Source organism: Oryctolagus cuniculus, chromosome 21 (assembly GCF_051225735.1).
Source record: "Oryctolagus cuniculus isolate XC-2025 breed Fujian yellow rabbit chromosome 21, ASM5122573v1, whole genome shotgun sequence".
In the NCBI taxonomy this organism is placed as follows: Eukaryota; Metazoa; Chordata; class Mammalia; order Lagomorpha; family Leporidae; genus Oryctolagus; species Oryctolagus cuniculus.
This window is the reverse complement of record NC_142887.1, coordinates 29,981,917-30,002,962: the sequence shown is the minus strand read 5'-3', so window position 1 is coordinate 30,002,962 and position 21,046 is coordinate 29,981,917. Positions and strand designations below refer to the sequence as shown.

The 21,046-nt window shown below is 45.3% G+C and overlaps 1 protein-coding gene and 1 long non-coding RNA gene across 3 annotated transcripts in view; one reads left to right on the top strand and one right to left on the bottom strand.

Moving 5' to 3' along the window:
* Nucleotides 1–13,725: 13,725 nt before the first annotated feature.
* LOC138847461 (uncharacterized) overlaps nucleotides 13,726–21,046 on the bottom strand; it is a 61,708-nt gene continuing 54,387 nt past the window's right edge. Inside the window, exons 5-8 of the mRNA XM_089323510.1 lie at nucleotides 16,072–16,204; nucleotides 15,375–15,488; nucleotides 14,342–14,465; nucleotides 13,726–14,198 (exon numbers count right to left, since the gene is read on the bottom strand). Of these exons, the coding sequence (XP_089179636.1) occupies nucleotides 14,116–14,198; nucleotides 14,342–14,465; nucleotides 15,375–15,488; nucleotides 16,072–16,204 (454 nt within the window). The 3' untranslated portion in view covers nucleotides 13,726–14,115. The remainder of the gene's footprint in view (nucleotides 14,199–14,341; nucleotides 14,466–15,374; nucleotides 15,489–16,071; nucleotides 16,205–21,046) is intronic.
* Nucleotides 16,478–20,268, top strand: LOC149119887 (uncharacterized). 2 transcript variants are annotated; one of them, XR_016227172.1, is made up of 4 exons: nucleotides 16,478–16,627; nucleotides 16,849–16,946; nucleotides 18,400–18,515; nucleotides 18,694–20,268. It is a non-coding gene; the product is annotated as an uncharacterized LOC149119887 (long non-coding RNA). The 2 variants fall into 2 exon arrangements; XR_016227171.1 differs by having other exon boundaries at nucleotides 16,478–16,722.

The following is a 21,046-nucleotide window of genomic DNA, read 5'->3' as shown; positions in this document are numbered from 1 at the left end:
ATAAATAAGTCTTAAAAGAAAAAGACAATATAATTTATAATAATGCATGTACAGGGACTGGTGCTGTGGCGCACTAGGTTAAACCTCCGCCTGTGGCTCCGGCATCCCATATGGGCGCCGGTTCTAGTCCCAGTTGCTCCTCTTCCAGTCCAGATCTGTGATGTGGCCTGGGAAGGCAGTGGAGGATGGACCAAGTGCTTGGGCCCCTGCACCCACATGGGAGACCAGGAGGAAACACCTGGCTCCTGGCTTCGGATCGGTGCAGTGCCGGCTGTAGCGACCATTTGAGGAGTGAACCAACGGAAGGAAGACCTTTCTATCTCTCTCTCTCACTGTCTGTAACTCTGTCAAATAAATTAAATAATGCATGTACATACTCATACTCTCTCTCTCTCTCTCTCTCTCTCTCACACACACACACACACATATCTACAACCTAAGTATAAAGCCAAAGAAAGATACTCAATAGTTCTACATTGAAAAGTTTTAAACATTGCTAGAAGAAATTTTACAAAACATTTAGTAAATGAAGAACAGCACATGTTTATGGTATATAATATTCAAATATACTTATAGATTCAATGCTACCCAAATCAAAATTCCAAATGGATGTTAGGGCAGAGGAAAGGGAAATTGGTAATCGAATTCTATAATATATTTGCATTTGTAAAGAACCTGGAATAGCCAAAGCAAACTTGAAGTAGCACAAAGCTTAAAAACTACATTATCAGACATCTGGATTCATTAAAGAGCCATTGTAATTAGGCTATACACTATTGGCATAAAGCTAGACACAAAGACCAGCAGCACAGAATATAGAATCCTTACAAACCTTATAACTCACTATGACAAAAGTAGCATACAGTGCCGTCCTGAGGATATAGAGTACTGGCTGGGTCAACTGGATATTCAAATGGGAAAATGCCCTGAACTTTGATCTCTACCCCAAACCAAACAGAAAATTCAATTCCAAGTGGCTACAGACCTAAACACAAATGGTAAAAAGACAAAGACTCAGAGAATGTCTTCATGTCTTTGGAATATAGAAACATTTTCTTAAACAGGATATGAAATGTATCATAACAATTAACAGGATTGATGATTTAGATTTCACCAACATTTGGGATGAGAAGAAAAGATGGGAATTGGAAAGAGGTCTTCCTCAAAGGAAGCTCCTGGCTCCTGGCTTCAGATCAGTGCAGCTCCAGCCATCATGGTCAACTGGGAAGTGAATCAGAGGATGAAAGATCTCTCTTTCTCTCCCTCTCCCTCTCCTTCCTGTGTGGAACTCTGACTTTCAAAAAAATAAAACAAATCTTAAAAAAAAATAAAAGAGGTCTTCAGTGAGGCAGAGATGATTCAACTAAACAAGATAAACTCCTTGCCTACACACCACCAATCACTAGTTTTCAAAAACACAATGGGCTTTCAATGAGATACACTGAATACAGAGGAACAAATTCCCCCAAAAGTGTAGGTCAGTGAAGAGGCAAGAAGCAATAAATGGAGGAATACACCAGGCACCTGAACAGAAGAATGCTGACAAGACATGTACTTAGTCACAGTAAACATGTAAATCGAATACCACTCCAATAGAAATCCCAGTATTCCAACTTAATATAAGGATTTTAAAATTCACTGGTAACAGGATGGGTGGTAGAAGAGGAGTGAGGAGGCAAGATTATCCTAGATATTTTTTTAAAGATTTATTATTGGGGCCAGCACTGTGGTGCAGTGGGTTAAGGCTCCAGCCTGCAGTGCTAGCATCCCATATGGGTGCCAGTTTGAGTCCACTTCTGATCCAGCTCTCTGCTATGGCCTGGGAAGGCAGTAGAAGATGGCCCAAGGCCTTGGGCCCTTACACCCATGTGGGAGACCTGGAAGAAACTCCTGGCTCCTGGCTTTGGATCACCTCAGCTCTGGCATTGTGGTCATTTGGAGAGTGAACCAGAGGAATGGAAGACCTCTTTTTTAAAAAGATTTTATTTTATTTATTTGAAAGACAGAGTTACAGAGAGGTAGAGACAGAGAGGTCTTCCATCTGCTGGTTCACTTCCCAGATGGCCACGACAGCTGGAGCTTCACCGATCTGAAGGCAGAAATTAGGAGCCAGGAGCCTCTTGAAGTCTCCCACACAGGTACAGGGGCCCAAGGTCTTGGGCCATCTGCAACTGATATCCCAGGCCATAGCAGAGAGCTGGATCAGAAGAGGAGCAGCTGGGACTAGAACTGGCGCCCATATGGGATGCCGACATTTCAGGCCAGGGCTTCAACTTGCTGTGCCACAGTGCTGGCCCCAATAAAATAACTCTTTTGAAAAAGATTCATTATTTATTTGAAAGGCAAAATGACAGATCAAGGCGGGGGGGTGGCAGTGGGAGAAAGAGAGAAATAGATCTTCCATTCACTAGTTCACTCCCCAAATGCCCCTAACAACAGCCAGGGCTAAGCAAGGTTCAAGCCAGGAGCAAGAACTCCATCCTGCTCTCCCATATGGGTGGCAAGGGCCCCAGTACTTGGGCCATCTTTTGCTGCTTTCTGAGGCACTTTGCCAGGGAGCTGGCTCAGAAGTGTAGTAGCTGGGACTTAAACTGGCACTCCAATACAGGATGCCAGTGTCACAAGCAGAGCTTAACCCACTGTGGTACTATGCTGCCCCTTAGACATTTTAGAATGTCTAAAATCTTAGACATTTTTAAAAATAATAATTGTATAGGACTTGCAGCAAATATACATGTGGTAGAAGTCAATAAGAGTTAAAATTGTGTGTTATTAGAACACAAATTGATTCACAGCTCAGTAGGAGGCTACAGCAATGGCCAGAATCAGACCAATAGAAAATCTAAAGCACTGTAGGAAAAAAATGGGTTAAAACAGAATCAAATCCATGTAAGGGCCAGTGCTGTGGTATAGCAGGTAAAACCCCTGCCTGTGATACCGGCATCCATTTGGGCATTTGTTCATCTCCTGGCTGCTCCACTTCTGATCCAGCTCCCTGCTAATGTTCCTGAGAAAGCAGCTGAAGATGGCCCAAATACTTGATCCCCTGCACCTACGTGGGAGACCCACAAGAAGCTCCTGGCTTTGGTTTGGAGGAGCTCTGGCTGTTGTGGCCATTTGGGGGGTGAACCAGCAGTTCAAAGTTTTCGCTCTCATTCTCTCTCTTTCTGTCTCTCTCTCTCTCTCTGTAACTCTGCCTGTCAAATAGATAAATCTTTAAAATATTTTTTCCCATTCTGTCGGTTGTCTCTTCACTATCCTGACTGGTTCTTTTGCAGTACAGAAACTTCTCAATTTGATGCAATCCCAATAGTTGATTTTGGCTTTGACTGCCTGTGCCTCCCAGGTCTTTTCCACAAATTCTTTGCCTGTGCCAAATATTGAAGGGTTTCTCCAATGTTCTCTAATAACTTGATGGTGTCAGGTCGTAGATTTAGGTCTTTAATTCATGTTGAGTGGATTTTTGTGGAAGGTGTAAGGTAGGGGTCTTGCTTCATGCTTCTGCACGTGGAAATCCAGTTTTCCCAGCACCATTTATTGAATAGACTGTCCTTGCTCCAGGAATTGGTTTTAGATCCTTGATCAAATATAAGTTGGCTGTAGATGTTTGGGTTGATTTCTGGTGTTTCTATTCTGTTCCATTGGTGTATCCATCTGTTTCTGTACCAGTACCATGCTGTTTTGATTACAACTGCCCTGTAGTATGTCCTGAAATCTGGTATTGTGATGCCTCCGGCTTTGTTTTTGTTGCACAAGATTGCTTTAGCTATTCGAGGTCTCTTGTGCCTCCATATGAATTTCAGCATCATTTTTTCTAGATCTGAGAAGAATGTCTTTGGTATCTTGATTGGTATCGCATTGAATCTATAAATTGCTTTTGGGAGAATGGACATTTTGATGATGTTGATTCTTCCAATCCATGAGCATGGAAGATTTTTCCATTTTTTGGTATCCTCTTCTATTTCTTTCTTTAAGATTTTGTAATTCTCATAGTAGAGATCTTTAACGTCCTTGGTTAAGTTTATTCCAAGGTATTGGATTGTTTTTGTAGCTATTGTGAATGGGATTGATCTTAGCAGTTCATTCTCAGCCGTGGCATTGCTTGTGTATACAAAGGCTGTTGATTTTTGTGCATTGATTTTATATCCTGCCACTTTGCCAAACTCCTCTATGAGTTCCCATAGTCTCTTAGTAGAGTTCTTTGGATCCTCTAAGTAAAGAATCATATCGTCTGCAAAGAGGGATAGTTTGACTTCTTCCTTCTCAATTTGTATTCATTTAATTTCTTTTTCTTGTCTGATGGCTCTGGCTAAAACTTCCAGAACTATGTTAAATAGCAGTGGTGAGTGTGGGCATCCCTGTCTGGTAACAGATCTCAGCGGAAATGCTTCCAACTTTTCCCCATTCAATAGGATGCTGGCCGTGGGTTTTTCATAGATTGCTTTGATTATATTGAGGAATGTTCCTTCTATACCCAATTTGCTTAGAGTTGTCATCATGAAGTGGTGTTGAATTTTATCAAATGCTTTCTCTGCATCTATTGAGATAATCATATGGTTTTTCTTCTGCAGTCTGTTAATGTGGTGAATCACATTGATTGATTTGCGGATGTTGATCCCTGCATACCAGGGATGAATCCCACTTGGTCTGGGTGGATGATCTTTCTGATGTGTTGTTGTATTCTATTGGCGAGAATTTTATTGAGGATTTTTGCGTCTATGTTCATCAGGGATATTGGTCTGTAATTTTCTTTCAGTGCTGCATCTTTCTCTGGCTTAGGGATTAAGGTGATGCTGGCTTCATAGAAAGAGTTTGGGAGGATTCCCTCTTTTTTGATTGTTCTGAATAGTTTGAGAAGAAATGGAATTAGTTCTTCTTTAAATGTCTGGTAGAATTCAGCAGTGAATCCATCTGGTCCTGGGCTTATCTTTGTTGGGAGGGCCTTTATTACTGTTTCAATTTCTGTTTCAGTTATGGGTCTATTTAGGTTTTCTATGTCTTCATGGTTCAATTTTGGTAGATTGCATGTGTCCAGGAATCTATCCATTTCTGATAGATTTTCCTGTTTGCTGGCATACATGTTCTTGCAGTAATTTCTGATGATTCTTCTTATTTCTATGGTGTCTGTTGTTACGTTTCCTTTTTCATCTCTGATTTTATTGATTTGGGTCTTTTCTCTTGTTTTTTTTAGTTAGTTGGGCCAATGTGGTGTCAATTTTGTTTATTTTTTCAAAAAACCAGCTCTTCGCTTGGATGATTTTTTGTAATGTTTTTTTATTCTATCCTATTAATTTCTTCTCTGATTTTAATTATTTCTCTTCTCCTACTAGATTTGGGTCTGGTTTGCTGCAGTTTTTCTAGGTCCTTGAGATGCGCTGAAAGCTCATTTATTTGGTACCTTTCCAATTTCTTGATATAAACTTGCCTCTCAATACTGCTTTTACTGTATTCTATAAGTTTTGATATGTTGTGTTGTAATCCTCATTTACTTCCAGAAAGTTTCTGATTTCTCTTTTGATTTCTTGAATGACCCAGTGTTCATTCAGGAGCATGTTGTTCAGTCTCCATGTGTTTGCATATTTTCTAGGGTTTCCTGAGTTGCTAATTTCCAGCTTCATTCTTCTGTGGTCTGAGAAGCTGCATGGTATGATTCTAATTCTTTTAAATTTGCTGAGACTTGCTTTATGGCCTAGTATGTGATCAATCCTAGAGAAGGTTCCATGCACTGCTGAGAAGAATGTGAAGTCTTTAGATGTAGTATTAAAAGTTCTGTAGATATCTGTTAGATCCATTTGGGCAATAGTGTTGATTAAATCTGCTGTTTCCTTGTTGATCTTCTGTCCGGATGATCTGTCTATTTCTGAGAGTGGAGTATTGAAGTCCCCCAGTACTACTGTATTGGAATCTAAGTCTCCCTTGAATTCCCTTAACATATCTTTTAAATAGACCGGTGCCCTGTAATTAGGTGCATATACATTTATAATAGTTTCATCTTCCCATTGAATTGAACCCTTAATCATTATATAGTGTCCCTATTTGTCTCTCTTAACAGTTTTTGTGTTAAAGTTTATTTTGTCTGATATTAATATGGCTACACCTGCTTTTTTTTGGTTTCTGTTGCCATGAAATATCTTTTTCCAACCTTTCACTTTCAGTCTACTTGCATCTTTGTTAGAGAGATGTGTTTCTTGTAGGCAACAAATAGTTGGGTTTTGTTCCTTAAGCCAATCAGCCAATCAGTGTCTTTTAACTGAAGAATTAAGTCCATTAACGTTTAATGTGACTATTGATATATAGTGACTTTGCCCTGCCATTTTCCCAGAGATATTTTCGAGTATATGCTTTGAGCTTCCCATGCTCTTTTACTGGTAGGTGTTCTTCCTTTACCTTCTTTCATATTGATGTCCGTGGTTCTGTGTTTCTGTGTGTAACACATCTTTAAGCATCTTTTGCAGGGCCAGATGAGTGGTGACCAATTCTTTCAATTTCTGTTTGCCATGAAAGGTCTTTATTTCACCTTCATTCTCAAATGAGAGTTTTGCAGGATATAATATTCTGGGCTGGCAGTTTTTCTCTCTTAGTACTTGGGCTATGTCTTGCCATTCCCTCCTAGCCTGTAGGGTTTCTGCTGAGAAGTCTGCGGTGGTCTGATTGGAGATCCTCTGAGAGTAATCTGCCCGTTCTCTCTTGCACATTTTAGAATCTTTTCTTTATGTTTCACTGTGATGAGTCTGATTGCAGTGTGTCGTGGTGAGGATCTCTTTTGGTCATGTTTATTGGGGGTTCTATGAGCTTCCTGTACTAGGATGTCTCTGTCCTTCTCCAAACCTGGAAAGTTCTCTGCTAGTATCTCACTAAAAAGGCCTTCTATTCCATTCTCCCTCTCCATGCCTTCAGGAACTCTAGAATCCGAATGTTGGGTTTTTTAATAGTGTTCTGTAGACTCCCAACAATCTTTTTTAGATTTCTAATTTCCTCTTCTTTTCTTTGGTTTGACTGTATACTTTCCTGTGCTCTGTCTTCTAAGTCTGATATTCTCTCTTCTGCTTCACTGACTCTGTTTTTAAGGCTCTCTAATGTGTTTGTCATTTGATCTATTGAGTTCCTCATTTCATTTTGATTTCTCTTCACTGTCACACTTTCCTGTTCTACTAGTTTCTGCAGTTCATTTTGATTCTTCCTTAAAATTTCCTTTTCACGAGAGAGATTTTCTATCCTGTGCAGTAAGGATTTCTGTAGTTCAAGAATTTGTTTTTGAAAACTTCTAAATGATAAATTTTTTATAATCCGTATCTTGCATTTCTTTTATCTCATCATCTTCATAATCTTGGCTTTTAGGATGTCTTGTTCATTTGGGGGTATCATAATGTCTTCCTTTTTCTTGTTCCCTCAGTTTCTGTGTTTGTTGCTTGGCATTGTGGAGATAGTTTTTGAATTCTTCTTCCCTCACTGTGGTGTTTTCTTCTCGTTATACTATGAGTGTATCAAGTGGACTGGCTGCTTTTGGAGGAGCCTTAGAGGCTTGAGATCAGTGTGGCCAGAGTTTCTGGTTCTTCAGAGTTAAGGGTGTGCCAAAGGTGACACACTCAGGTTAGGCGTGGTAAATCTCTCTCTCTCTCTCTCTCTCTCTCTCTCTCTTGATTCAGAAGGGAAGTAATACCACACAGCTTAGCTGAATTTAAGGTAGTCAGCTTTCAATCTCTGGCTCCTGTGGGTATATCATTCATCTGCTCTTTCCCAAGGATCACACAAAGAATCTGTGCTTCACTCAGTGTGGGCTCAGATTCTCCTGCAGTCTCCCACTTGGTTGCCAAGGTTACTGAATTGTAGTGTCTCTGGAGAGTACTCTCGTGAACCCCATGACTTTTCTCACCCACCGTCTCTTTTTTCACCATCTCATTTCATTAGCTCCACACATTCACTAGGTCCTAACCTCCTGTTATTTCACCCCTCCCCTCCAGAGTCAGGTCTTTTCTGTTTGACTGAGGGCAAGCGCAGCTCTGAGGTCACGTGCAGCTCTGAGGTCACGCAGCTTTTACGTATGTCCAAAATGGTGCCTGCTCCTTGTCTTGCTCGCCTTGGTGGGGTGGGTGGAGAGATAGAAACTCGTCCATACCTGTCCCTTTTTTTTTTCCCCTTTCCTCTAGTTAGCCTGGTGAACTTTCCCCAGCGGGGCTTCAAGCCTCATTTCCTCTAGGTTCTATCTGCCGTTTCCTGGCCAATGTCTCGGGTTACTGATGGTTTGCCTCACCTCCCCTTCCAGCGCAGATTTGTAGACTCTGTGGTTGGGCTCCGGAGCCGTTGGCGTCCTTGCTCTCCCTGTAGGTCGTCCGTGTTACATCCACTAGGTCCAGAAGAGTTTCCTCTGCAATTTTTTCCCTGAGCCTTTCCCTGAAACTACAGTAACTGCACTTTTATTAAACTATCTTTTTCCAGACTATCAGTGTGCATCCTCACTATTCCACCATCTCATACCTTACCATTTTACGTGCACCTGTGTATGTATAAGTAGGTATATTGGCTGGTGCTGTAGCTCACTAGGCCAATCCTCCACCTGTGGCACCAGCACCCTGGTTCTAGACCTGGCTGGGGCGCCAGATTCTGTCCCAGTTTCTCCTCTTCCAGTCTAGCTCTCTGCTGTGGCCCAGGAGTGCAGTGGAGGATGGCCCAAGTGCTTGGGCCCTGCACCCGCATGGGAGACAAGGAGGAAGCTCCTGGCTCTTGGCTTCAGATTGGTGCAGCGCACCAGCTGTAGCAGCCATTTGGGGGGTGAACCAACAGAAGGAAGACCTTTCTCTCTGTCTCTCTCTCTCTCATTGTCTAACTCTGCCTGTCAAAAATTAATTAATTAATTAATTTAAAAAGTAGGTATATCATAATAATTTCTCTATCTGCTGATGCACACCTCAGTTGTTTCAGAACTTGGCTATTCTGAATGATGCTGTGATGAACATGGGCATCTCTCTTCCTTTTTAACATTGTTTTCGAGAGCTGCTGCTTACTTGCCTGTGACTAACTGGAAATACTTATCCCTCTTTCCCTGAAACTAGCCACTAGTTGATAAGACTTGGTTAATATTAGCTCATAACTTAAAGAAATATACAACTGACTAAAGGGAACTATTGCAGTGATATGTGTTTTATATAGATTCAAAGTTTTAGTTGTCCAGCCCTCCGTGGTTTGACTCAGTTAAGTGTGATGGCTACTTCTGCAACATCTAATACTGTTTAGGGCTCAGAGCAGGGTTACTCCACTTGAGTAGCTTACATGCTTTTTGAGGCAAAATGTTGATACACAAAAATGGTATGTTTTATGAGCAATAATGAAGACTCTCTTAATCACTGCCAAGATTCTGAATTCCAGAGGAGAGAGACTGGTATAGAATTAAACTTTTGGGACAAGTGGAACATTGATTGGGGTTCTAAAAGTTGGTTTCCTACCAGGAATGTTTTTCTACTTTTGTTAAATTACTGCTAATGAGCTTGCTTGTAACACATTAAGACTTATTGTTCATTGCTCCCAGAATCGCTGCATCTGTTGCAGTCCTACCAACATTGTCAGTGTTCTAATTCTGTATATTGGCCAAAACTGAACATTAATTGAATTAAAAAGTCAATTTGATAGGTTAGAGAAAAGTCATATGTTAATTGTTTCAACTTAAAATTTAATCTAAATTAATTGAATTAAAATTTAATTTAAAAATTTTTAACCACTATTTGAATTTACATCTAAAATATTGTCTGCATGTTGTTTATATATGTAAGAAGCAAAATAGACAGTGAAATAGAGACACATTTAGACTGACAAACATCAAAAAGAACTCTCGTCTACTGCTTCCTTTCCCGTATGCCTCCAAAGGCTCTGGCTGGGCCAGTCCAAAGCCATGAGCCAAAAAATTCAATCCTGGTCTCTCCCATGGGTGACAGGGACCAGCTCAAGCTACCACCTGTTGTTCCCAGATTGTGCAGTAGAAGGAATTGGAACTTTGGTCTTTGACTTTTTACATGTTGAACTCTTCATTAGTGGAACAGTAAGCCTCTGACTATAATGTATATTAAAGATATGTTATTTCAAAAAATAAAAAAGGAAGGAGTGGAGAAGGAAAGGAAACATCATTTTGTTTTTAGAATTGTATTTATGAACTACATTGAATCTATTCTCTTTGTATTAATATCACATTAATGAAAATTGATGAGAATTATGTTATAATAATTGTAATGTATTTGCTGTGACCCTGCGAATCTAATGTATTAATAAATCCCTTTTAAAATTAAAAAAAAGAGTACCTGGAACAGAGGATGGAGCTGGGACTTGAACCCAGAGACTTAGATATGGGATGCAGGCATCCTAACTGATGTGTTAACTGAACTTCTGCCCCTGGATTGATTATTTGCAAACTATGCAACAGATAAAGGGTTAATAACCAGAATCTACAAAGAGATCAAGAAACTCCACAAAAACAAAACAAACAACCCACTTAAGAGATGGGCCAAAGACCTCAATAGATATTTATCAAAAGAGGAAATCCAAATGGCCAACAGGCACATGAAAAAATGTTCAAGGTCACTAGCAATCAGGGAAATGCAAATCAAAACCACAATGAGGTTTCACCTCACCCTGGTTAGAATGGCTCACCTACAGAAATCTACCAACAACAGATGCTGGCGAGGATGTGGGGGAAAAAGGGACACTAACCCACTGTTGGTGGGAATGCAAACTGGTCAAGCTACTATGGAAGTCAGTCTGGAGATTCCTCAGAAACCTGAAGATAACCCTACCATTCAACCCAGCCATCCCACTCCTTGGGATTTACCCAAAGGAATTTAAATTGGAAAACAAAAAAGCGGTCTGCACCCTAATGTTTATTGCAGCACAATTCACAATAGCCAAGAACTGGAACCAACCTAAATGCCCATCAACAGTAGACTGGATAAAGAAATTATGGGATATGTACTCTTTAGAATACTATACCGCAGTAAGAAACAATGAAATCCAGTCATTTGCAACAAAATGGAGGAATCTGGAACACATCATGCTGAGTGAAATAAGCCAGTCCCAAAGGGACAAATATCATATGTTCTCCCTGATCGGTGACAACTGACTGAACACCAAAAAGGAAACCTCCTGAAGTGAAATGGACACTATGAGAAACGGTGACTTGATCAGCATAGCCCTGACTATTAATGAACAACTTAATTCATTATCCCTCTTAGTATTTTTTTGTCTGTTCTACTTAATATGACTGGTTTAGTTCTGTAATTATCACACAGTTATTCTTAAGTGTTGAAATTTAACTGAAATGTGATCCCTGTTAAACATAAGAGTGGGAATAAGAGAGGGAGGTGATGTACAATTTGGGACATGCTCAAGCTGACTTGCCCCAAATGGTAGAGTTAGAAACATACCAGGGGACTCCAATTCAATCCCATCAAGGTGGCATGTACCAATGCCATCTCCCTAGTCCAAGTGATCAATTTCTGTTCACAATTGATCATAAAGAAAGGACTAAGAGTCAAAGGGAGCACATAAACAAGTCTAGTACCTGCTAATACTAACCGATAGAATACACAAGGGGGAGAGCGATCTAACATGGGAAGCGAGATACACAGCAGACTCATAGAATGGCAGATGTCCTAAACAGCACTCTGGCCTCAGAATCAGCCCTAAAGGCATTTGGATCCAGCTGAAAAGCCCATGAGAGTATTTCAGGCATGGAAAGCCAAGACACTCTGGCGAAAAAAAAAAAAAAGACCTAAATGAAAGATCTCTGTGAGTGAGGTCCCAGTGGAAAGAACAGGTCATCAAAGAAGGAGGTACCTTTCTCTGAAGGGAGGAGAGAACCTCCACTTTGACTATGACCTTGTCTAAATAAGAGTCGGAGAACTCAAAAGGCTTCCATAGCCTTGGAAACTCATGACTGAAGCATAGGGAGATTACTGATGACATAAACAGGAGTGTCAATTTGTAGAGTCAACAACAGGAGTCACTGTGCACTTACTCCTCATGTAGGATCTCTGTCCTTAATGTGCTGTGCATTGAGATTTAATGCTATAACGAGTACTCAAACAGTATTTTTCACTTTGTGTTTCTATGGGGGTGCAAACTGTTGAAATCTTTACTGAATGTATACTAAACTGATCTTCTGTATATATAGAAAACTGAAAATGAATCTTGATAGGAATGGAAGGGGAGAGAGAGCGAGAAAGCGAAGGGTTGCAATGGGAGGGAAGTCATGGGTGGGGGGAGCCAATGTAGTCCATAAGCTGTACTTTGGAAATCTATATTCATTAAATAAAGTTAAAAAAAATCCTTCTAACTGTGGTTTGATAGCTTCATTTTACAGAAGGGGCCGGATTCGGTTTTGGAAGCTTTTTTTTTTTTTTTTTTTTTTTTTTTTTTGACAGGCAGAGTGGACAGTGAGAGAGACAGAGAGAAAGGTCTTCCTTTGCCGTTGGTTCACCTTCCAATGGCCGCCATGGTCAGCGTGCTGCAGCCGGTGCACCGCGTTGATCCGAAGGCAGGAGCCAGGTGCTTCTCCTGGTCTCCCATGGGGTGCAAGGCCCAAGCACTTGGGCTGTCCTCCACTGCATTCCCTGGCCACAGCAGAGAGCTGGCCTGGAAGAGGGGCAACCGGGACAGAATCTGGCGCCCCGACCTGGACTAGAATCCGGTGTGCTGGCGCTGCAAGGTGGGGGATTAGCCTTTTGAGCCACGGCGCCGGCTGCTATTTTTTTTTTAATTTAAGGTTTATTCATTTATTTGAAAGGCAGAAATATATAGAGAGGAGAAAGAATCTTTCATCCACTGGTTCACTCCCCAAATGGCCAAAATGGCCAGGACTAGGCCAGGCCAAAGCCAGGAGCCAAGAGCTTCTTCTGGGTCTCCCATTTGGGTACAAGTGCCCAAGGACTTGGGCCATCTTTCTGGAAGGTTTTTTAAGGTCACAGAGATGGTGTCATTTGTCAAGCTTTTGACCAGGCCAAATTTCTCAATCCAGAAATTCAAATGTTATGGTTCCTGAAACTAGTAATTCTCTCACCAGGAGGTAGACTGTCCTTGTTTCACAAAGGAAGCATCAGGCTGAGGGCCAGAACCTGGTGCGCTGACCCCCGTGTTCCCTGGAGTTTCAGCGGTAGCGCCCCTGCTCATATCCCTGACTGAAGCCTCCTGACCAGGCACTTGATTCCATGGCTCCTAGCCTTGAAACTAATGACCTCATTACCATTCAGTACTTCATACTCTGTACTTGGAATGTGGAGTCTTCCAGTTTGTAAACTGCCCCTGCCCTGTGTTTGGCTCAGACAACTCGGCAAACTTCTCATTTTCTGAGATCGAATTGGTGTGGTCCTTCAGATCCTTTGCTTGTCCAGCAAGTCAAGCACTTTCTTGTTAGTGTTCCCACAGAATCTTCAACCTCTCTTGAATAGACTCTAATAGGCAGAAGGCCATCTCCTTTTTATAGTTCCTTTCTCTAGGAAAGGGCCCAGAGCCTCCTGAGTGCCTAATCAAACAGAGCAATGTGTCAGAGTGGAGGCTTCAGCCTGTCACAGAAACTGCAGGGGTAGTACTGAGCCAGCACTGCCCAGAGGTCATGCTGTGGTCCTGTCCTGTGTCCCAGAAGGCTCAGACACATCCTAGACCCTCCCCCTACACCACTCAAAAGGCTAATTTTTTTTCTTGCTTTATTGTGAGACACATGAATAAACACATAAAACAGCAGGGATCCTCTCGGGCTTTAAAAATAGCAAGGAAGGAGGAAATCCCAGAAACTCTTTTTTCAGTTAGAAGACATAAGAGCCTGGACCAAGAGTGTGGAAAGCAGGTCAGCGTCAGCAGAGCTGAACCCCAGCTTCTTCTGTCCCCAGGGAGCCCTCCCCCAGCAAGCAATACACAGCAAGTAACTAGGATGTCCTCCTTGCTTGCCCCCCTTAGGGGGGCAACTGAGGAAACAGAAAGTAGCATCCAGTGTCCCTCTGACCCCTCCCCAGCTGCCCTGGGACCCATGCCCCCATACTTGGCATTTACTGACACCCATCCCAGCTCAGACCCTGGCCAACCCACAGGTGCCCAAAGTTTGCAGAGGAGGGTGTGAAACAGATCTTTCCTTTGCAGTTGTCACTGGGGCCGTTTCTTGCTGCTTATCTGTCTGCTGGCCTGCTCTTCCAGCTGCATGGCCACACGCAAAGCCTTGATGACATCTGGAAGGAAGGGGCAGTGAGATACATGGGGTTAGCGGAGTCCCAGAGGCCCCCCTTCACTCAGAGCAGAGCTGCCTCTGCCACTTTGCCTGGGAGCCACAGAGGCCACCACAGTCCGCTGGCACCCATCCAGCCGCACCCACCTCGCAGAGCCGAGAAGTGCTTGGCTTGCTGGGCCAGGGCAGATTCCGCTTTGTTCACAAAAGTCTCCAGGTCATAATCTGGCTGCTCAGTCATCATGGAGAGCTCAAGCCAGCCTGGTCCTTGCTGTAACAACACAGGAAAGACCCTATCAACTCAGACACAACCAAGCGACTTCTGCACATCATTCTTGGGGCTGTACATGCAACACAGATGCCTGCACAAGATGCCACCCCTCAAGGGTCAGCGTTGTGGCATAGCGGATAAAGAAGCTCCACTTTTGACCCAGCACCCTGCTGATGAGCCTGGCAAAGTAGCCAGAGGATGGTGCAAGTACTTGGGCCCCTGAACCCACATGGAAGACCCGAAGAAGCTCCTAGCTTCAGCTGTTGTGGACATTTGGGGAGTGAACCAGCAGGTGGAAGATCTTTCAAATGAATTAATCAATCTTAAAAAAAAAGACGCCACTCCTCTGTCCACAGCCCATATCCTGCCCCCTCCCCCTCTCTCCTGGGAAATCCTCAGCATGATCCATATTCTTCCTACTCAACTTGTCTCTAACCCCTGTGTTGAATGAATGACATCACTGTTCTTCATGCCCAAGCCTGAAATCTGAGTGGCAGCTCTATTCTTTCACCTTGCTGGATATCAAAACCTGCCAATTCCATTCCCTAAATAGTGCTTGGGTCTTATCCCATGGCCAAGCACACATGGTCTAGGCACCAACATTTCTCTGGGATTCTTCCCAACTATTTCCTTACTTCTTCCACCTCTGCTCTTCCTTTCTAGTCCCCAGACCAGGACCCACACTGCGGCCACAGGAATGCATCCAAAGCTCTGACACAACCATGTCACCACTCTGCCAAACTGCTTCCAATGGCTTCTCCTCTCTCAGTAATGAAGTCTGGGCACTTGGCATAAACTACGTACAAGACTCCAGCTTTAGGGCCCTGCTGCCCTTTCCACAGCGCTGACCCTCCGAGGGCTGTGCCAGGGTAGATCCCCAGCCCCTCCCCCAAGAGGGCCACCTCCCACCTGCACAATTTCCTTGAGCTCTTCCTTGGCCCTCTCTTCCAGCTCCCTGATCTGGGTCGTGGCTTCATTAAAGCTGGACACCTGGGAAGACAGTTCATCCTCTTCGTTGGAGAACTAAGGGAGCCAAGAGAAAGACAGTGTGGCCCAGTCCCCACCTCTGCAGGCCCCATTTCTGTCTTGCCTGTCCCCACCCTGCCCCTTACGTTGCTTGCACTCCGGGCCCCCTTAGAGCTGGCTTCCATCTCTTCTGTTTCCATCTGAGTTAGCTTCTCTCCACTGGGCCCTCTGTGGGGATTCAGTTCCTTGACTCTGAGGAAACAACAAGCTCTGGGATCCCACAGCAGCTCCCTGGTACCCACCGCAGGAAGGCAGCCCCACCCAGGATACAAGGGGTGGAGGAGCACCTTTGCCTTCAGCCAAGGAGAAGCGGTGTACAGATGAAGCTGGCCTGGTTAACAAACAGACACGGCTGATTCACCAAGGCCCAGAGAGGAAGGGACAGACCTGGCATCATGGCTGAAATCCCAAGCCTCAGATTTCTGAGTCACAGGACATAGCCGACACTGAGGTCCCCAAGCCTTCCCCTTCCAGCATTGCCATTTCCTTCCCCGATGCCAGCCCACATCCTACCTGGCTATAGGTACTAGTACCTGTCTGCATAGCGGAGTGGGTTTAAAGTATTTTCACAGGAACTTACCCCTGGTGAGATCATGGCAATCTGCCAAAGAGGGTGAAGAATTAAAACTGCAGGCCTAAACCTCCTTCCCCAAAGCTGAAACCCGGTGGGGCAGGGGTTGTATAGTTCCGGTTCCTTATATTTACAGCTGCACCTGTGTGAGGATGAGGGGCCAAAGCTGTGTAACCCTTGCCTCACCCATCCTTCTAGCCAGATGTCCTTTGAACTCCCCGCACATGCTAATGAGTTTCCTTCGGTGTGGGTTGATTTGCTAATGAGTTTCCAGAGGTGTGGGTTGATTCGATAATGAGTTTCCAGAGGTGTGGGTTGATTCGATAATGAGTTTCCCGCGGGTGAGATGATTCGCTAAATGGTGGAATGTCTCTGAAAACCCTATAAAAACCCTGACCCTTGACGTCTCGGGGCTGCTCTGTTCCTGCGTGTTCAGAGAGCACCAGCATGCTGGTTTCAATAAACCCCTTGCTGATTGCAAGTGTCTCTTGGAGTTGTTCCTTGGGTGGCGGATGTTTCTCGACCCTAACAAGGGAAAGGATGGTTCGAGGCTGAAGATCACAGGGTGAGGGCACTAGACACCCTGCTCCCAGAGTAGCTGCCAAGACCCACAGTTAGATGAGAGCACTCAATAGCACCCAGGCTGTGCATACCCAGCTGGTAGGGAGAGGCTGTTCCCTGGAGGGAAGGGAGGGTAGACCTCACCTTGAAGGGTTTGGGGATAAAATGGGTGGAGGATGAAAAATCATTCAAAGCTGGAACCTCATGCTTTGGTCCGTTTTCTAGGCTGAAACCCAGTGAGCCTGAGGGAAGCCGTGCAAGACAGGGCTTGGCTCTCCTGCTTACTCAGAGGCTTCTGAATGCTGAAACTCCCTTCTCACTAGGTAAGAGAGGAATGACCCCCCCCCACTCCACCACCACCAAGAGCTGCACCTACACTCAGTAAAGGAGGTAGATCCTTTCCTTCCCACGTGGGTGGGCAACGAGGTGGGTGCTGAAGTCAGGTTAGAGCCTGGACTCCCCAGGCAGCCAGGTGCTGAGCCTCCTGCCCACGGACAGAACGGAATGTCTCTTTGGAAAGCAACTGTTTCCTCCTGCACCATCCCCTCCAAAGCTACTGCACTCACCATGCAAGTCCTTGAGTTTTCCCTGATAAAGGAGTCCCTGAGCACCTGTGTCAGCTTGCTCTCACAGAACGGGGTATGAGCCTCGTTCTGTCCCAGGGCCCTATGCACTCCTGTGGAGCAAGAGCAGCAACAAGTGAGGTCCCTTCTTTCCTCCTGTGTAACCGCTCCCTCCCTTCCAGCAGAACTCCAAGGTAGCCCCTCCACACTCATCCCACTGCCTTCAGGGCCAGGAGACTCTTGTTAATTTCTGCACTCTCCATGCGGGTCTGCCGGTCAGCGCTAGAAGTGGCAGCACCTTGCTCATTCCCTGCCAGATCCACCAAAGAGAATTTGCCATGCATTCTCCCTTTGGCTCGAAGAAGAATCTGGAAGCAGGCATGGGACCGGGAGGAGTTGGAGATGGCAAATGTCTGCCCAGAGGTGCTATAGCAAGAGGACAAAGAAAGGCTATTGGCCGGTGCCGTGGCTCAGTAGGCTAATCCTCCGCCTTGCGGCGCTGGCATACAGGGTTCTAGTCCCGGTCGGGGCACCGGATTCTGTCCCGGTTGCCCCTCTTCCAAGCCAGCTCTCTGCTATGGCCCGGGAGTGCAGTGGAGGATGGCCCAAGTGCTTGGGCCCTGCACCCCATGGGAGACCAGGAGAAGCACCTGGCTCCTGCCTTCAGATCAGCACGGTGCGCTGGCCGTGGCGGCCACTGGAGGGTGAACCAACGGCAAAAGGAAGACCTTCCTCTCTGTCTGTCTCTCACTGTCCATTCGGCCTGTCAAAAAAAAAAAAAAGGCTATGAGCTTTTGGGGTCACCAGGCCCCCGGCACCCCAGAGTCCAGGCCACCTCAGTCTCTGGTGAGGGAGGGACCTGGCAGGACACTAAGAAGTCCTAAGTTCCTGTCCCAGACTTCATGCTGCTCTGCTTGGGCAGCAGCTCTCCCTCCCTCCAGACTAATCTGGCCTAACACATTTTCTTGACAGCCAGAATGGATTCAGTGTGAGGGCCTTGGCTAGACCTGGGGGCTCATGTGAACTTGCAGAAGGAAAGCAGTGTCCTGTGTCACACAGAGGACACGCAGGGAAGGGCGGGGGCTGTAATGAACCATCTGGTAAAGCTGACGGCCCTGCAGGGGACAGCACTCCTCCAGGGCCTCCGCAGCTGCTCAGCACCACAGTGGGCCATGCCTAAGGCCTTGATGGCAGTGTTCCCTACTTCTCACAGAGGAGTTACAGCTCCATTGCTTCCAGCCAGGAACAGACCTAGAGCTCCTAACTTCCACCACAAAGGGATGAGAGAACAAGGAAAAACCCAGAGATGTCAGGAAACATGCCTCCAAGGTAATAATAGCCTGCAAACAAAGCCTTCTTTGGTAAGATGAAAGCATTCTCAGTTCTGATGAGCTCTGGACTTTGTAGCCTTTACCAAGCTGGGGGGAAGCCACACTCTAGAAGCAGAAATGGGCTCAGGGCTACCCTGCCACCTGAACCATGCGTTATCTGGCCTGTCCTCTTCCAGTGCTCTGACCTGCAGGTGCTTCCCATGTCGATCATCCTGATGACATCATCAGTGGAGTTGACCAGGTGCCCCTGCAGCCCCACCACCTGTGCCTGTTGCTTGCCATCTTCCAGCACACGCAGTTTGGCCTTCTTGTTGAGCAAGTCGAACAGCTGTGCCAGACAGGAAGCAGGAGGCTGAGACCATAGTCACCCTACCCAACTCCTCCCTGCTACAGAGCCCCCATGGCAGCTGGACAAGGACAGAGAACCCAGGCTGACAGACCCCAGGTCAGCAGAGGGCATTATACTTGGGATCTGAACCAAGCTGCCTTGGTTTGAAGCAACTCTGCTACACTATCAGCTGTGCCAGCTTCGGCAAGTTATTTAACCACTCCAGCCTTGTTTCTCATCCATGAAGTTGAAACCACAAAGTGCTTCAGATAGTGCTTAGTATACGGTACCCGAATGTGATAAATATTAGCTACTTTTAGTACTCAAATCTTGCCCTAGGGAAGACAACTCCGCAAAAACCGACACACTGTTAGGAAGCAGAGAGAGGTATAGGAGAGGAAGGGGCAATTAGGAGAATGAACGAATACAATCAGGGAAGCAGGTGACGGAGAAGGTGGGCCAAGGGATGATGGTGCACCCAGGCAAACCCCCATCTGAGATGGAGACCTGAGGAGTCGTCCTACTATTCCTGTTGATGAAACCATCAGATAAAATCCTGTACTCGTGCAGGGCAGGTGGTCCATCAGAAGTTTGACAGCTAACAGGTTGTTGGGCTGCTATCAATTGCTAGCAGAATTCAAGGTTTTAGAAAGTCAGAAACCCCAACAGCATAAACAAGGAGCTCCTTGCCAGCCACCTTTCCATTGTAGATCTCAAAGAATGTCACATAGACTTCCAGGCCCAGGTTTCGGTAGCAAGGCTGATTCTTCAGGAGGAAGACATCTCGGGCTGAGAGAGAGTGAGCCTGGATAAGTAAACAACCTGCCTTTCCGTGCCCAACCCCAATGCGACAGAATGCAATACCTACAGGCCTTTCGATGCATTCTGGGCTTTACCAGCTAGGTCTCCACCCATAGTCTGCAAAAGGAAGGGGGAGAAGACCCTTGAAGGAACAGGCACTCGGTGCAGCAGTTAATATGCTGACTGGGATACCAACATTCCATTATCAGAGTAAGCAGGTTCAAGTCCTGGGAGGTTCTAGCTTCCTGCTAATACACAACCTTGGTGGCAGCAGATCATGGCCTAAGGGCTTGGGCACCTGCCACCCACTTGAGAGAGCAAGTTTAAGTTCCTAGCTCTCGGGGCCAACATCGTGGCATAGCAGGTTAAGGTGCCGCCTTTGATGCCAGCATCCCATAAGGGTGCCAGTTTGAGTCCTGCCTGCTCTGCTTCCAATCCAGCTCCCTGCTAATGGCCTGGAAAAATGAACAAAAGATGGCCCAAGTGTTTGGGTCCCTGCCACCCATGTGGGAGACCCAGAAGAAGCTCCTGGCTCCAGATTGGCCTAGCTCTGGCCATTGCAGTCATCTGGGGAGTGAACCAGTGGATGGAAGATCTCTCTGATCTCTGTCTCTCCCCCTCTCTGTGTAACTCTTTCAAATAAATAAATAAATAAATAAATAAGTTCCTAGCTCTTGGCTGTTCTGGGCATTTGGTGAATAAACCAGCAAATGGAAGTCTCTCTCTGCCTTTGTCACACACACACACACAAGGCCCTTGGTTCAGGCCAGAATTCTACTGGTTCCACTGCAACAGTGAGACACACTGTTACAAGCCAGGAGGAGGCTGGATTTAGATCGACCTCAGCCCACCCCGCATCTGCTGTGGTGAGAGCATATGGAGCATCTGCACTGAATTTCTGGAAGCAGCTCCCTGTCCTCCAGGCCCAGTGCTGCACCACAGGAAGGCTCTCCCCATCCAGCCCTGAATACTCACACGTGTCTTGCCACTTCCTGTCTGGCCATATGCAAAGCAAGTTGCTTTCCCCCCTTCAAAAATTGTCTGTACCAGTGGCCTTGCTGTGAATCTGAGAGAAAGGATGCCGAGGAGGGTAAGAGTATTTGTGGAGCCATCCCTCAGTATCTGCACGGGATTGATTTCAGGACCCCTACCCCACAACCCGATGCCACAATCCACAGTTACTCAAATTCTTGTATAAAATGCCATAGTATTTACATATAACCTATGCATATCCTCTCCTATTCTTCAGCTCCTCTATATTTCATAATACCTAACACAATGTAAACTTTATATAAGGAGTTGTCACACTGTATAGCTTAGGAAGAAATGACAAAGGGGGAAAACCTGTGCATGTTGAATACAGATACATTTTCTCCTGAATCTTTTTGACCCATGTTTGG